Here is a 15,933-nt window from a genome sequence, read left to right on the forward strand (position 1 = left end):
TTAGCCCCTGATCACCCCTAATCACCCCTGATCACCCCATATAGACTCCCTGATCACCCCCCTGTCATTGATTACCCCCCTGTCATTGATCAACCCCCTGTAAAGCTCCATTCAGACGTCCGCATGATTTTTACGGATCCACTGATAGATGGATCGGATCCGCAAAACGCATCCGGACGTCTGAATGAAGCCTTACAGGGGCGTGATCAATGACTGTGGTGATCACCCCATATAGACTCCCTGATCACCCCCCTGTCATTGATTACCCCCCTGTAAAGCTCCATTCAGATGTCCGCATGATTTTTACGGATGCACTGATACATGGATCGGATCCGCAAAATGCATCCGGTCGTCTGAATGAAGCCTTACAGGGGCATGATCAATGACTGTGGTGATCACCCCCCTGTCATTGATTACCCACCTGTAAAGCTCCATTCAGATGTCCGCATGATTTTTACGGATGCACTGATAGATGGATCGGATCCGCAAAACGCATCCGGACGTCTGAATGAAGCCTTACAGGGGCATGATCAATGACTGTGGTTATCACCCCATATAGACTCCCTGATCACCCCCCTGTCATTGATTACACCCCTGTCATTGATTACCCCCCTGTAAAGCTCCATTCAGACGTCCGCATGATTTTTACGGATCCACTGATAGATGGATCGGATCCGCAAAACGCATCCGGACGTCTGAATGAAGCCTTACAGGGGCATGATCAATGACTGTGGTTATCACCCCATATAGACTCCCTGATCACCCCCCTGTCATTGATTACCCCCCTGTAAAGCTCCATTCAGATGTCCGCATGATTTTTACGGATGCACTGATAGATGGATCGGATCCGCAAAACGCATCCGGACGTCTGAATGAAGCCTTACAGGGGCATGATCAATGACTGTGGTTATCACCCCATATAGACTCCCTGATCACCCCCCTGTCATTGATTACCCCCCTGTCATTGATTACCCCCCTGTAAAGCTCCATTCAGATGTCCGCATGATTTTTACGGATGCACTGATAGATGGATCGGATCCGCAAAACGCATCCGGACGTCTGAATGAAGCCTTACACGGGCGTGATCAATGACTGTGGTTATCACCCCATATAGACTCCCTGATCACCCCCCTGTCATTGATCACCCCCCTGTCATTGATCACCCCCCTGTCATTGATCACCCCCCTGTCATTGATCACCCCCCCTGTCATTGATCACCCCCCCTGTCATTGATCACCCCCCTGTCATTGATCACCCCTCTGTAAGGCTCCATTCAGATATTTTTTTGGCCCAAGTTAGCGGAATTTTATTTATTTTTTCTTACAAAGTCTCATATTCCACTAACTTGTGTCAAAAAATAAAATCTCACATGAACTCACCATACCCCTCACGGAATCCAAATGCGTAAAATTTTTTAGACATTTATATTCCAGACTTCTTCTCACGCTTTAGGGCCCCTAGAATGCCAGGGCAGTATAAATACCCCACATGTGACCCCATTTCGGAAAGAAGACACCCCCAGGTATTCCGTGAGGGGCATATTGAGTCCATGAAAGATTGAAATTTTTGTCCCAAGTTAGCGGAACGGGAGACTTTGTGAGAAAAAAATTAAAAATATCAATTTCCGCTAACTTGTGCCAAAAAAAAAAAATTTCTATGAACTCGCCATGCCCCTCATTGAATACCTTGGGGTGTCTTCTTTCCAAAATGGGGTCACATGTGGGGTATTTATACTGCCCTGGCATTCTAGGGGCCCCAAAGCGTGAGAAGAAGTCTGGTATCCAAATGTCTAAAAATGCCCTCCTAAAAGGAATTTGGGCACCTTTGCGCATCTAGGCTGCAAAAAAGTGTCACACATCTGGTATCGCCGTACTCAGGAGAAGTTGGGGAATGTGTTTTGGGGTGTCATTTTACATATACCCATGCTGGGTGAGAGAAATATCTTGGTCAAATGCCAACTTTGTATAAAAAAATGGGAAAAGTTGTCTTTTGCCAAGATATTTCTCTCACCCAGCATGGGTATATGTAAAATGACACCCCAAAACACATTCCCCAACTTCTCCCGAGTACGGAGATACCAGATGTGTGACACTTTTTTGCAGCCTAGGTGGGCAAAGGGGCCCATATTCCAAAGAGCACCTTTAGGATTTCACAGGTCATTTACCTACTTACCACACATTAGGGCCCCTGGAAAATGCCAGGGCAGTATAACTACCCCACAAGTGACCCCATTTTGGAAAGAAGACACCCCAAGGTATTCCGTGAGGGGCATGGCGAGTTCCTAGAATTTTTTATTTTTTGTCACAAGTTAGTGGAAAATGCTTATTTTTTTTTTTTTTTTTTTTTTCATACAAAGTCTCATATTCCACTAACTTGTGACAAAAAATAAAAACTTCCATGAACTCACTATGCCCATCAGCGAATACCTTGGGGTCTCTTCTTTCCAAAATGGGGTCACTTGTGGGGTAGTTATACTGCCCTGGCATTTTAGGGGCCCAAATGTGTGGTAAGGAGTTTGAAATCAAATTCTGTAAAAAATGACCTGTGAAATCCGAAAGGTGCTCTTTTGAATATGGGCCCCTTTGCCCACCTCGGCTGCAAAAAAGTGTCACACATCTGGTATCTCCGTAATCGGGAGAAGTTGGGGAATGTGTTTTGGGGTGTCATTTTACATATACCCATGCTGGGTGAGAGAAATATCTTGGCAAAAGACAACTTTTCCCATTTTTTTATACAAAGTTGGCATTTGACCAAGATATTTATCTCACCCAGCATGGGTATATGTAAAAAGACACCCCAAAACACATTCCTCAACTTCTCCTGAATACAGAGATACCAGATGTGTGACACTTTTTTGCAGCCTAGGTGGGCAAAGGGGCCCACATTCCAAAGAGCACCTTTCGGATTTCACAGGTCATTTACCTACTTACCACACATTTGGGCCCCTAGAATGCCAGGGCAGTATAACTACCCCACAAGTGACCCCATTTTGGAAAGAAGAGACCCCAAGGTATTCGCTGATGGGCATAGTGAGTTCATGGAAGTTTTTATTTTTTGTCACAAGTTTGTGGAATATGAGACTTTGTATGAAAAAAAAAAAAAAAAAATCATCATTTTCCACTAACTTGTGACAAAAAATAAAAAATTCTAGGAACTCGCCATGCCCCTCACGGAATACCTTGGGGTGTCTTCTTTCCAAAATGGGGTCACTTGTGGGGTAGTTATACTGCCCTGGTATTCTAGGGGCCCAAATGTGTGGTAAGGAGTTTGAAATCAAATTCAGGAAAAAATGAGGAGTGAAATCCGAAAGGTGCTCTTTGGAATATGGGCCCCTTTGCCCACCTAGGCTGCAAAAAAGTGTCACACATCTGGTATCCCCGTACTCAGGAGAAGTTGAGGAATGTGTTTTGGGGTGTCTTTTTACATATACCCATGCTGGGTGAGATAAATATCTTGGTCAAATGACAACTTTGTATAAAAAAATGGGAAAAGTTGTCTTTTGCCAAGATATTTCTCTCACCCAGCATGGGTATATATAAAATGACACCCCAAAACACATTCCCCACCTTCTCCTGAGTACGGAGATACCAGATGTGTGACACTTTTTTGCAGCCTAGGTGGGCAAAGGGGCCCATATTCCAAAGAGCACCTTTCGGATTTCACAGGTCATTTTTTACAGAATTTGATTTCAAACTCCTTACCACACATTTGGGCCCCTAGAATGCCAGGGCAGTATAACTACCCCACAAGTGACCCCATTTTGGAAAGAAGAGACCCCAAGGTATTCGCTGATGGGCATAGTGAGTTCATAGAACTTTTTATTTTTTGTCACAAGTTAGTGGAATATGAGACTTTGTAAGAAAAAAAAAAAAAAAAAAAATCATCATTTTCCGCTAACTTGTGACAAAAAATAAAAAGTTCTATGAACTCACTATGCCCATCAGCGAATACCTTAGGGTGTGTACTTTCAGAAATGGGGTCATTTGTGGGGTGTTTGTACTGTCTGGGCATTGTAGAACCTCAGGAAACATGACAGGTGCTCAGAAAGTCAGAGCTGCTTCAAAAAGCGGAAATTCACATTTTTGTACCATAGTTTGTAAACGCTATAACTTTTACCCAAACCATTTTTTTTTTACCCAAACATTTTTTTTTTATCAAAGACATGTAGAACTATAAATTTAGAGCAAAATTTCTATATGGATGTCGTTTTTTTTGCAAAATTTTACAACTGAAAGTGAAAAATGTCATTTTTTTGCAAAAAAATCGTTAAATTTCGATTAATAACAAAAAAAGTAAAAATGTCAGCAGCAATGAAATACCACCAAATGAAAGCTCTATTAGTGAGAAGAAAAGGAGGTAAAATTCATTTGGGTGGTAAGTTGCATGACCGAGCAATAAACGGTGAAAGTAGTGTAGGTCAGAAGTGTAAAAAGTGGCCTGGTCTTTCAGGGTGTTTAAGCACTGGGGGCTGAGGTGGTTAAGCTCCAAAAATATCATCAAAAGTGTCACAAAAAGTTATGTGACTCCAGCCATATAGTGCTTTCATTTTCACTAACCGTCTGTTCTAATGCTGATACTCTGCTTATGTTACTCCTTTGATCATGCAGCCTTGGAGAATCTAGTTTTACGTATGACTACCTATTACTCATGTTTGAAAGCTTTTTTTTATGTAAATTGTTTCCTCTGATCTACTGATGGATATAATGTGAACACAATTCTCTTTGACGGATGCTAAGGGTTACAGATAAAGATTTTCAGGTCTTAGAAGAGCCTATGGGTTTTCTTTTTACTGTGTTTTACTGTGTCTGACTATATACCTACTTTTTGCAGTGCAAAACTACTGAAAAAATGCAAGCTTTATGTAAAAGCTCTTTTACCACACACTAAAAATATGAAAGCAATATTACACTGCTATATCCCTATGTGCTCTGATGGTTAACTATTTCAAGACTGGGCCATTTTCTGTTTTTGTGTTTCCATTGCTTTTTTTTACTCCCGCCCTTCCCAGAGCCATACATTTTTTACTTTTCTGTTCACATAGCCATATGAGGGCTTGTTTTTTGCAGGACAAGTTGTGTTGTCTAGTAGCTGAAAAAATACCGAATGGGGTGGCACTGGGAAAGAAAGCGCAATTCTGTCAGTTTTATAGGTTTTCTTTTTACTGTGTTCCCTATGCAGTAAAATTAACCTGTTACCTTAATTCCCTTAGTCAGTATAATTACAGTGATAGCACATTTATATAGTTTTTATTGTATTTTAATACTGAAAAAAAATGTAACTTTCGAAAAGAAAAAAAAAAATATTCACTTTTTCTTTTCAAAGGCACATTCGGACCAACATTATTTTTTTATAGTTACGTGTACGGAGCTGTGTGAGGGCTCATTTTTTCCAGGGAGTGTGTATGACTTTTTCATCACTTTTTATCGAATTTTTTGGGGGAGGCAAAGTGACGAAAAAAATAGTGAATTGGCCATTCAGATTTTTTCCATTACGGAATAAATATTTTCATATTTAAATAGTACACGCATTTTGGGATGCGGTAATACCTCTGATGCCCTTTTTAAAGAGCCAGAAAGGGTTAACATAATAGCACTCTATCAAACAACGCTCCGTATCTCATCTTTATAGATGACCTATCCTCAGGGCCTCCGCCGATCAGCTGTTTGAAGAGAAGGCAGAGCTCGTACGAGTGATGCCTTTTCTTTACTGTTTACCTGCTCGCCACTGCAACTGCAAGTTAATAGCTGTCCCACTGAAGTGAATGGGGTGGCGTAGTTATAATTACACTGCTCGCCACTGCAGTTGCGACCCGCACGAGCCCTGATAAGAAGGCAGGGCTTGTTTGAGTGCTGTGTTCTCTTCAAACAGCTTCAAACAGGAATTGGACCCTCGCCATCTGATACTGATGGCCTCTCCTGAGGATAGATAATCAATATAAAAAAGCAGACAACCCCTTTAATAGCCCTTTACACAGCCCAATGTTGGGTCAGGATATCATTAACGAGCCTTTGTCCAGATGCTCATTAGCGATAATCTGCCTTTGTAAAGATGGTGCGTCACATAAATCATCATTTTCCAGCAGCAGATCATGCGGTCTAAACAGCACTCTGTTTCCAGCAAACAATTACTCTGTATGGGGATGAGCGATGGCATCACTCCCCCCCTATACTGTGCAGGGGATGGAAATTAAGCGGTCTCCTCCACTGATGAGCAGGTGTTTGTCAGGAAGGAATGCTTCCTCCACGAAATTGCTTGCTAAATAAGGCCAATTAAAGGGACCTTAAGGGCTCTTTCACATGAACTGATCCCTTGTGTGGAATCCACTGCGTGAATGACAGCCAAGCCCCGTTTCGGACATCAGAGACACAGAGCATTAACATGATTGATAATGCTCTGTGCCTCTCTGTGACCTTTTTACTACAAAATCACGGTGACAACTTTATCTCACTGTGATTTTATAGTAAAAAGGTCACAGAGAGGCACAGAGCATTATTAATCATGTTAATGCTCCATGTCTCTGCTGTTCGGAACGGGGCTTGGCTCTCTTTCACGGAGCAGATTACCCGCACGGCATTCGCTCGTGTGAAAGAGTCCTAAAGCTGCTTTCGCACAGTCAGTCTTTGGTCAGTGATTTCCAACACTGATTGTCAGCCAAAACCAGGAATGGTGCCTACACAGAGATAAGGTATAATGGATTTCCTCCTGTTCTGTGTGTTTAGACCCACACCTGGTTTTGGCTCTAAATCACTGATGGAAATCATTGGCCAAACACTGACTGTGTGAAAGCAACCTAAGGGTTCTTTTACATGGTCTTATTTTAGACTGCTGCCATACGTTCAGGTTTTCTGATGCAGTTTTTGAAGCCAAAAGCAGGAGTGGATCATTGTTCTGTCTTCATACACGTTCACACAGTGTGCAGTCTGACATTCAGTATAAACCATTCCTGTCTTCCAAATAAGAGGACTGTTTTCTGTAGTCTAACTTGTTTATTGGCAAAACAGGAGTATTGATGTGTGATCAATTGTTTGGTAAAACTATAAGAATACAAATAGCTTGTATAAGTATAAAGCATACAAGATAGCATGTACAGCAGAAAGCATAGAACAAAATGTACTACAACCAGGGCCGTTTGAAGGAATTTGGGGGCCCCAAGCAAAATAGACATGGAGGCCCCCCCCCCTCCACACCTTACGCACGCAAAGCCTATAGGAACCACAGTATAGCCATACAGTTTAAGTTCACCCACACTTTATATAAAATAAAAAAGGAGGTTTACAGTGCAAATACTGCTGTTGCATTTAATGTGCATGAAATTTGAACAGTGCCATCCACAGATCTCCCCCCTAAACAGTGCCATCCACAGATCTCCCCCCTAAACAGTGCCATCCACAGATCTTCCCCCTAAACAGTGCCATCCACAGATCCCCCTCCCCTAAACAGTGCCATGATGGCACTGTTTAGGGGAGGGGGGGGGGGTCTGTGGATGGCACTGTTTAGGGGGGAGATCTGTGGATGGCACTGTAGGGGGATCTGTGGATGGCACTGTAGGGGGATCTGTGGATGGCACTGTTTAGGGGGGAGATCTGTGTGGATGGCACTGTTTAGGGGAGGGGGGATCTGTGGATGGCACTGTAGGGGGATCTGTGGATGGCGCTGTTTAGGGGGGAGATCTGTGTGGATGGCACTGTTTAGGGGAGGGGGGATCTGTGGATGGCACTGTAGGGGGATCTGTGGATGGCACTGCCATACACAGATCCCCCCTAAACAGTGCAATCCACAGATCCCCCCTAAACAGTGCCATCCACAGATCCCCCCTCCCCTAAACAGTGCCATGATCATCATGATGGCACTGTTTAGGGGAGGGGGGGATCTGTGGATGGCACTGTAGGGGGATCTGTGGATGGCGCTGTTTAGGGGGGAGATCTGTGTGGATGGGACTGTTTAGGGGAGGGGGGGATCTGTGGATGGCACTGTAGGGGGATCTGTGGATGGCACTGCCATCCACAGATCCCCCTACAGTGCCATCCACAGATCCCCCTCCCCGACGCTCACAGCACAGCAGTATATTTATAAACGAATCAGTAACTACTTTAATCATTGCTCAAGTCATTACTGAGCTCTTTACTAGGATTGTTTGGATATCTCTGACTCTGGTCTCTGACTCTTACTTTGTCTTAGCTCCGGTAACAACAGCAGGCAGTGCAGGCGGCGCTCACTCACTGACGTCACGCGCCTGCGCCGCCTAGTGGGAGGAGCAGGCGCGTGACGTCAGTGACAGTGAGTGAGCGCCGCCCCCCGCACTGCCTGCTATTACCGGAGTCCGGAGCTAAGACAGAGTAAGAGATATCCGAAATAATCCAAGTAAACAGCTCACTCAGCAATGCCAATGAGCAATGATTAAAGTTAAAGTAGTCGGGGCCCTGTATATTCTAACCCCCAGGCAAGCGTCCCTGTCACCATGGGAACGCTTGGGGGTTAGAATATATCATCGGATTTGAGTTTTTTACGATCTCACTGAGCTCGAAAAACTCAGATCCGATGGTATATTCTAACCAGGCAAGCGTCCCCGTCACCATGGGAACGCCTGGGGGTTAGAATATTTTATACCATTGGATCTTCTGAGTTACTCTGCTTGGCCAGCTCGGGGCCCCAACCAGCTCGGGGCCCCAAGCAATTGTTTGTTTTGCCTGTCTGTTAGCGACGGGCCTGACTACAACATTACATTAACTCTGAGCATATGTCCCAAAATGGCTGTCTATACATAGGATTACATATCTAATATCTAACAGCTACAACATGTTCCCTGAGTAACACTACAGCTATCTGAACATCACTGCATAACATAATATCTCTGAGACAAGGTAGATCTCACTGACCAGATATACTTGCACAAAGATGGTGGAGTTTAAGAAGGAGAGCTGCATGGTCCAGCTCTGCTGATGTCCTGTAAAATTGCAGACTGGGATTCTCTTTCCCAGAATGCCTTGCACTACCCACAATGCTTAGCACCTCCCAACAATACAATAATCTTTATTAACAAGAAACTTAAGTGTAATACATTTTTACCACCATTAGATGGTGCTGTTACCTAACTAATAACAGGAATAAGCCAACTGAAAGCAGAATTGATTTGTAATGATACTGAAATGAATGCTGAGACAGAACAATCATAAATGGAGAGAAAGGATTAAGTACGGTATCTCTCCGCTTGCTTTGACTACTGGTCTTGGCTGAACTCCTGGACATGTGGCAGCACCCAGAGGCTGCCCGTACTAATTCTGTTTTTTGATGCAGTTTTAAAGGTAAATCCAGGTATAGGTTCAAAAAGAGGAGAAGTAGAATCTGTGTTTCATACTTATTCTCCCTTTACAATCCACATCTGGTTTTAGGTTCAAAACCGCATCCTGAACAATACTTGAATCTATAGAGGCAACCTAAGGCCGTCTGCCGACACAATGTGGGTGATCGCACATAAGATCCACACAAATTTCCGTGCGGATGTATGTGCATTTCTGCAATAAATCTGCACCAAAATACGCAATTTCTAATTGCGGATTTTGGTGCAGATTAGATGTGGTTTTCGAGCAGATCTCACTCTTCATTGGAAATCAGTAAAATCTGCAGCTAAAACCGCAAACATAATTGAAGAGAATGAAGAAGAGAAGTCGACTCTCTCCCTAATACTCTTTCTTTTTATCATCCACACCTGATTTGGGCTTCAAAAACTGTGGCAGCAGCTGGAGGGCCCATTCACATGACTGGATGGTTGCCGTGCCCATATTGGGAACCGCAAACAGCCGTGTGAACTCAGCATTGCGGATGCAGACCCATTCACTTGAATGGGTCTACGATCTGCAAGATATGGAAAAACATAGGACGTGCCCTATCTTTTGCGGTGGGGAGGCACGGATCAGAAGCCCACAGAAACACTCAGAAGCCCTTCCGTGGGCTTTCGGATCCGTGCTTTCGCACTGCAAAAAATAGGACATGTCCTATCTTTTGCTGTATCTTGCGAATCGAGGACCTATTTACAGTGCCTTTGAAAAGTATTCACTCCCCTTGACTTTTTTCGTATTTTGTTACATTACAGCCTTACGTTCAATGTTTTGTTAATCTGAATTTTATGTGATGGATCAGAACACAATAGTCTAAGTTGGTGAAGTGAAATCAGAAAAATATATAAATAAAACTATTGTTTAAAAATAGAAAACAGAAAATTGTCATGTGCGTATGTATTCACCCTCTTTGTTAGAAAGCCCATAAAGCTCTCTGGTGCAAACAATTACCTTCAGAAATCACATAATTAGTGAAATGATGTCCACCTGTGTGCAATCTAAGTGTGACATGATCTGTCATTACATATACACACCTTTTTTGAAAGGCCCCAGAGGCTGCAACACCTAAGCAAGAGGCATCACTAACCAAACACTATCATGAAGACCACGGAACTCTCCAAACAAGTAAGGGACAATGTTGTTGAGAAGTACAAGTCAAGGTTAGGTTCTAAAAAAATATCCAAATCTTTGATGATCCCCAGGAGCACCATCTAATCTATCATAACCAAATGGAAAGAACATGGCACAACAGCAAACCTGCCAAGAGACCGCCGCCCACCAAAACTTACGGACCGGGCAAGAAGGGCATTAATCATAGAGGCAGCACAGAGACCTAAGGTAACCCTGGAAGAGCTGCAGAGTTCCACAACAGAGACTGGAGTATCTGTACATAAGATGACAATAAGCCGCACGCTCCATAGAGATGGACTTTAGGGCAGAGTGGCCAGAAGAAAAACATTACTTTCAGCTAAAAACAAAAAGGCAAAAACGCATGTGGGAGACTCCCAAAATGTATGGAGGAAGGTGTTCTGGTCTAATGAGACTAAAATTGAACTTTTCGGCCATCAAAGAAAACGCTGTCTGGAGCAAACCCAACACATCACATCACCCAAAGAACACCATCCCCATAGTGAAATGAAACATGGTGGTAGCAGCATCATGCTGTGGGGATGTTTTTCAGAAGTTGGGACTGGGAAACTGGTCAAAGTTGAGGAAAAGATGGATGGTGCTAAATACAGGGATATTCTTGAGCAAAACCTGTACCACTCTGTGCGTGATTTGAGGCTAGGACGGAGGTTCACCTTCCAGCAGGACAATGACCCCAAACACACTGCTAAAGCAACACTTGAATGGTTTAAGGGGAAACATACAAATGTGTTGGAATGGCCTAGTCAAAGCCCAGATCTCAATCCAATAGAAAATCTGTGGTCAGACTTAAAGATTGCTGTTCACAAGCGCAAACCGTCCAACTTGAAGGAGCTGGAGCAGTTTTGCAAGGAGGAGTGGGCAAAAATACCAGTGGTAAGAAGTGGCAAGCTCATAGAGACTTATCCAAAGCGACTTGGAGCTGTGATTGCCGCAAAAGGTGGCTCTACAAAGTATTGACTTTAGGGGGGTGAATAGTTCTGCACATTGACTTTTTCTGTTATTTTGTCCTATTTGTTGTTTGCTTCACAATAATAATTAAAAAAAACTTCTTTAAAGTTGTGGGCATGTTCTGTAAATTAAATGATGCAAATCCTCAAACAATCCATGTTAATTCCAGGCTGTGAGGCACCAAAATATGAAAAAAGTCAAAGGGGTGAACACTTTTGCAAGGCACTGTAAGTCAATGAGTCCACATCCGCAATGTGAAGTTCACACAGCCAGTGCCTGTATTTTGCTAACTGCTATTCGCCGTCCACAACACGGAATGTCGACCATACGGTCGTGTGAATGGGCCCTTAGCCTGGGTTTCATGTTCAAGCTTTTGGATGCAGTTCATGAAGGCAAAACCAGGAGTGGATCATATAAGGTGAGAAAGTATAAAGACATATACAACTTCTCTTTTTTTAATCCACTCCTGGTTTTGACTTCAATAACTGCATAAAAAGCCTCAATGTGGAAATCCAGCCTTCCGCAGGTTGATGCAAACTCTGTGGAGGAAGAACGACTGTTAGTATCATTATTCGATCCCAATACAATTTGCATATTGTCGGGAGCACATGCCTGTTTACATGGGAACGTGCTGCTGACACCAAGGATTATAGGGCTGCATAATGATGCAGATTTAATAATGTGTATGCGCTAGAAATCTGTCTGTGGCGCAAATTGGCACATCTGGGGTTTCTACATGTCCCACCGTCATACTTGAGAATGGAAGTGGGACTTAGCAGAAAGGGGGTGGAGCTCCATGGGCAAGGAATGGACCTAAAATTCATAATTTTGTACCAAGATTTTGGAGCAATTTTGGAATACAAATCTGTCTCAAAGTAAGCCAACCACTAGTTGGTATAGAGTCAGAGAAAAGTATATACAGTCTTGTGAAAAAATTAGGACACCCTTTGAAAGCATGTGGTTATTTGTAACATTTTTAATAAATGGTTATTTCATCTCCGTTTCAACAATACAGAGAGATTAAAGTAATCCGACTAAACAAAGAAAACTGAAGAAAAGTCTTTTCAAGATCTTCTGTAAATGTCATTCTACAAAAATGCCTATTCTAACTGAGGAAAAAGATAGGACACCCTTGCCCCTAATAGCGAGTGTTACCTCCTTTGGCTGAAATAACTGCAGTGAGACGGTTCTTGTAGCCATCTACCAGTCTTCGACATCGGTCTGAGGAAATTTTACCCCACTCCTCAATGCAGAACTTTTTCAGCTGTGAGATGTTTGAGGGGTTTCTTGCACGTACAGCCCTTTTCAAGTCACCCCACAGCATCTCAATGGGATTCAAATCTGGACTTTGACTTGGCCATTCCAGGACTCTCCATTTCTTCTTTTTCAGCCAATCTTTGGTTGATTTACTAGTATGTTTTGGGTCATTGTCATGTTGCATGGTCCAGTTCCGCTTCAGCTTTAATTTTCTAACTGATGGTCTCACATGTTCTTCAAGCACCTTCTGATACACAGTAGAATTCATCGTGGATTCTATGATGGTGAGCTGACCAGGTCCTGCTGCAGCAAAGCAGCCCCAAACCATGACACTTCCACCTCCATGCTTCACAGTTGGTATGAGGTTCTTTTCTTGGAATGCTGTGTTTGGTTTACGCCAAACATGTCCTCTGCTGTTGTGTCCAAATAATTTAATTTTGGACTCATCTGTCCAAAGAACATTATTCCAGAAGTCCTGGTCTTTGTCAACTTTATCGCTGGCAAATGTCAGTCTGGCCTCGATGTTTCTCTTGGAAAGCAAAGGTTTCCTCCTTGCACACCTCCCATGCAAGTTAAACTTGTACAGTCTCTTTCTGATTGTAGAGGCATGTACTTCTACATCAACAGTAGCCAGAGCCTGCTGTAGTTCTCGAGATGACACTTTAGGGTTTTTGGATACCTCTTTTAGCATCTTGCGGTCTGCTCTTGGGGTGAACTTGCTGGGGCGACCAGTCCTGGGCATGTTGGCAGTTGTTTTGAAAGCCCTCCACTTGTAGACTATCTTCCGGACAGTGGAATGGCTGATTTCAAAATCTTTTGAGATCTTTTTAAATCCCTTCCCAGACTCATAGGCTGCTACAATCTTTTTTCTGAAGTCCTCTGACAGCTCTTTTGCTCTCACCATGGTGCTCACTCTCACTTCAACAGTCAGGAGCACACCAAACTAAATGTCTGAGGTTTAAATAGGGCAAGCCTCATTCAACATGCAGAGTAACGATCTACTAATTATGTGCACCTGGTGTGATATACCTGTGTGAGATCTGAGCCAATTTAAGAGGGAATACATGTGAGGGTGTCCTATCTTTTTCCTCAGTTAGAATAGGCATTTTTGTAGAATGACATTTACAGAAGATCTTGAAAAGACTTTTCTTCAGTTTTCTTTGTTTAGTTGGATTACTTTAATCTCTCTGTATTGTTGAAACGGAGATGAAATAACCATTTATTAAAAATGTTACAAAAAACCACATGCTTTCAAAGGGTGTCCTAATTTTTTCACATGACTGTATCCCTGCACCAGGTTATCATCCAGCCCCTGTGATAATTCTACTGCAGGGATAGACAGCCTCTCTAAAGGCCCCTTTACACAGGATGATTCTCAGTCAGATGATTGCTAACAAGCAGACAACAGGTCAGTATGGGGACAAGCAAAGGCATTAGCGATTGCTCCTCCCCATACTGTGGAGGAGATCGCTGCATGGAAATGCAGCGGTCTCCTCCGCTGAAGAGCAGGCGCTTGTTGGGAATGAACTCTTCCTTCCCAACAGTTGCCTACAAAATGTTCTCTTTAGGATTAGTAAATACGGGACAATCATTTTATTTCTCAATATATGATTTTCATCCCAATCCCAAGTTAAGGAGTGTTGCCCTCATTAGTCAATTTCCATGTGGAATTTCAGTGCGTCTCTCACCTGTAAGAAAACCGCGGAGTCCTGCTGATAGATTTTCACAAGCTGCATGTTAGAGATTGTATCAATGTTGCCCATGGCCAGACCAGCTACTGCCATGACCATTGCAAGGACGCCAACATGTTGGCAAAATGGAATGATGGCGAATACCAGTGAGATGGTCAGTGAAGATATCAACAAAATGAGCAAACACAGGTTCAATCTGTGGATGGCAAAATAATAAGATTAGCGAGATGATAGAGAGAAATACACAATTCTGTAATTGTAAGTTTTCTTACAACTTGCCCTGTGCCAACTGCCCTTATTTTCCATCAAACCAATGAATGGGGCAGAAATGTCACCTGTACTAAGGTGCCCTCACTGCACTGTGCAGCATCGTGTAGTGACAGACCCGCTGAGGTCAGCGGTCTGTGGGATCCTGGACATTGAGGAACTATCCTCATAGTATTTTTAGCAGGGTCTGGGATGTTTTGAGAAGGAAGATGTCCCACCTTTCATATGACAGATTTGCTTGCCTGCCCAGTGATGGCCTTAATTGGTCAAAATTCTTGACCTATAGGGTTTAGGGTAGAGTTACCTGAGCCCTGGTTTCAGGCGTTTTATTGGTTAAGGGGGGCAGCATAGGAGGAGATCTGGGCTATAATTATTCGATGTCCACTAGCTGGGTTGCCTTTGTTCCTCACCAGCCCATGGGAGCCGGAACTTGTGCCCCTCCCTCGCCCTCCCTTCATTTTTGATGAATTTATAGCTGTAGATATAGAAAGTCAAATTGCAGCGCTCACCTGCGTATCGTATCAGAGGCACGGACGTGGCCAGGACAAAGCCAACATAAACTGTGTAAAAAGTAAAGGGGTCCATCTTCTGCTAAAACGATAGCCTTTATTCGATGCTGTAAAATCCATACAAGACAAGACAGTTGCAAAATCAACGCGTTTCGGATCTCAAGTTAGCGATCCTTACTTATATCATGTTAACTTGAGATCCGAAATGCGTCGATTTTGCAACTGTCTTGTCTTGTATGGATTTTACCGCATCAAATAAAGGATATCGCTTTAGCAGAAGCTGGACCCTCCTACTTTTTACACATGCTGGGAGTTGTGGTTTCATAGGAGCTGGAGTGCTGAACGTTACTGATCCCTGTGCTAGACCCTGCAAGCGCGTACAAGATCTGTGAAAGAGATGAGTCCAATGCTGCGCACTCCATCCGCCCTCCCCCCGCCTCCTATGCACAACAGTAAAGAAACCTGTCAGTCAACGTCTGGTGGGGGGCAGTCAGTTCCATCGGACTTATATCCCTCACAGCCCTGGTGCGCACTATGGGTTTCAGCATGTCAGTACTCTCTGACTGCCAGCACAGCACCTGCGGACCTCTGACATTAGCGGGTCTGTCACTACACAATGCTGCCCTTTGTAAGAACAACATAGTGCAGCTGACAGGTTCGCTTAAAGCTGTTTCCTTAAAGATTCTTGAAAGGGACTTGAAAGGTGGGGCTTTGCTTATTTCTAACCTTGCACACAGGAACACACACCTCACCAACACCCTCTGCAGGAAGGCTGCA

General features: G+C 43.5%; 1 protein-coding gene across 1 annotated transcript in view; it reads right to left on the minus strand.

Annotated features, from left to right (window-relative positions):
- The window catches only part of MFSD4A (major facilitator superfamily domain containing 4A), a 96,228-nt gene that overhangs the window by 49,616 nt on the left and 30,679 nt on the right, over positions 1-15,933 (minus strand). The window contains exon 3 of the mRNA XM_040423972.1: positions 14,378-14,576. Within this exon, the coding sequence (XP_040279906.1) occupies positions 14,378-14,576 (199 nt within the window). The remainder of the gene's footprint in view (positions 1-14,377; positions 14,577-15,933) is intronic.

Source organism: Bufo bufo, chromosome 3, assembly GCF_905171765.1.
Source record: "Bufo bufo chromosome 3, aBufBuf1.1, whole genome shotgun sequence".
NCBI lineage: Eukaryota > Metazoa > Chordata > Amphibia > Anura > Bufonidae > Bufo > Bufo bufo.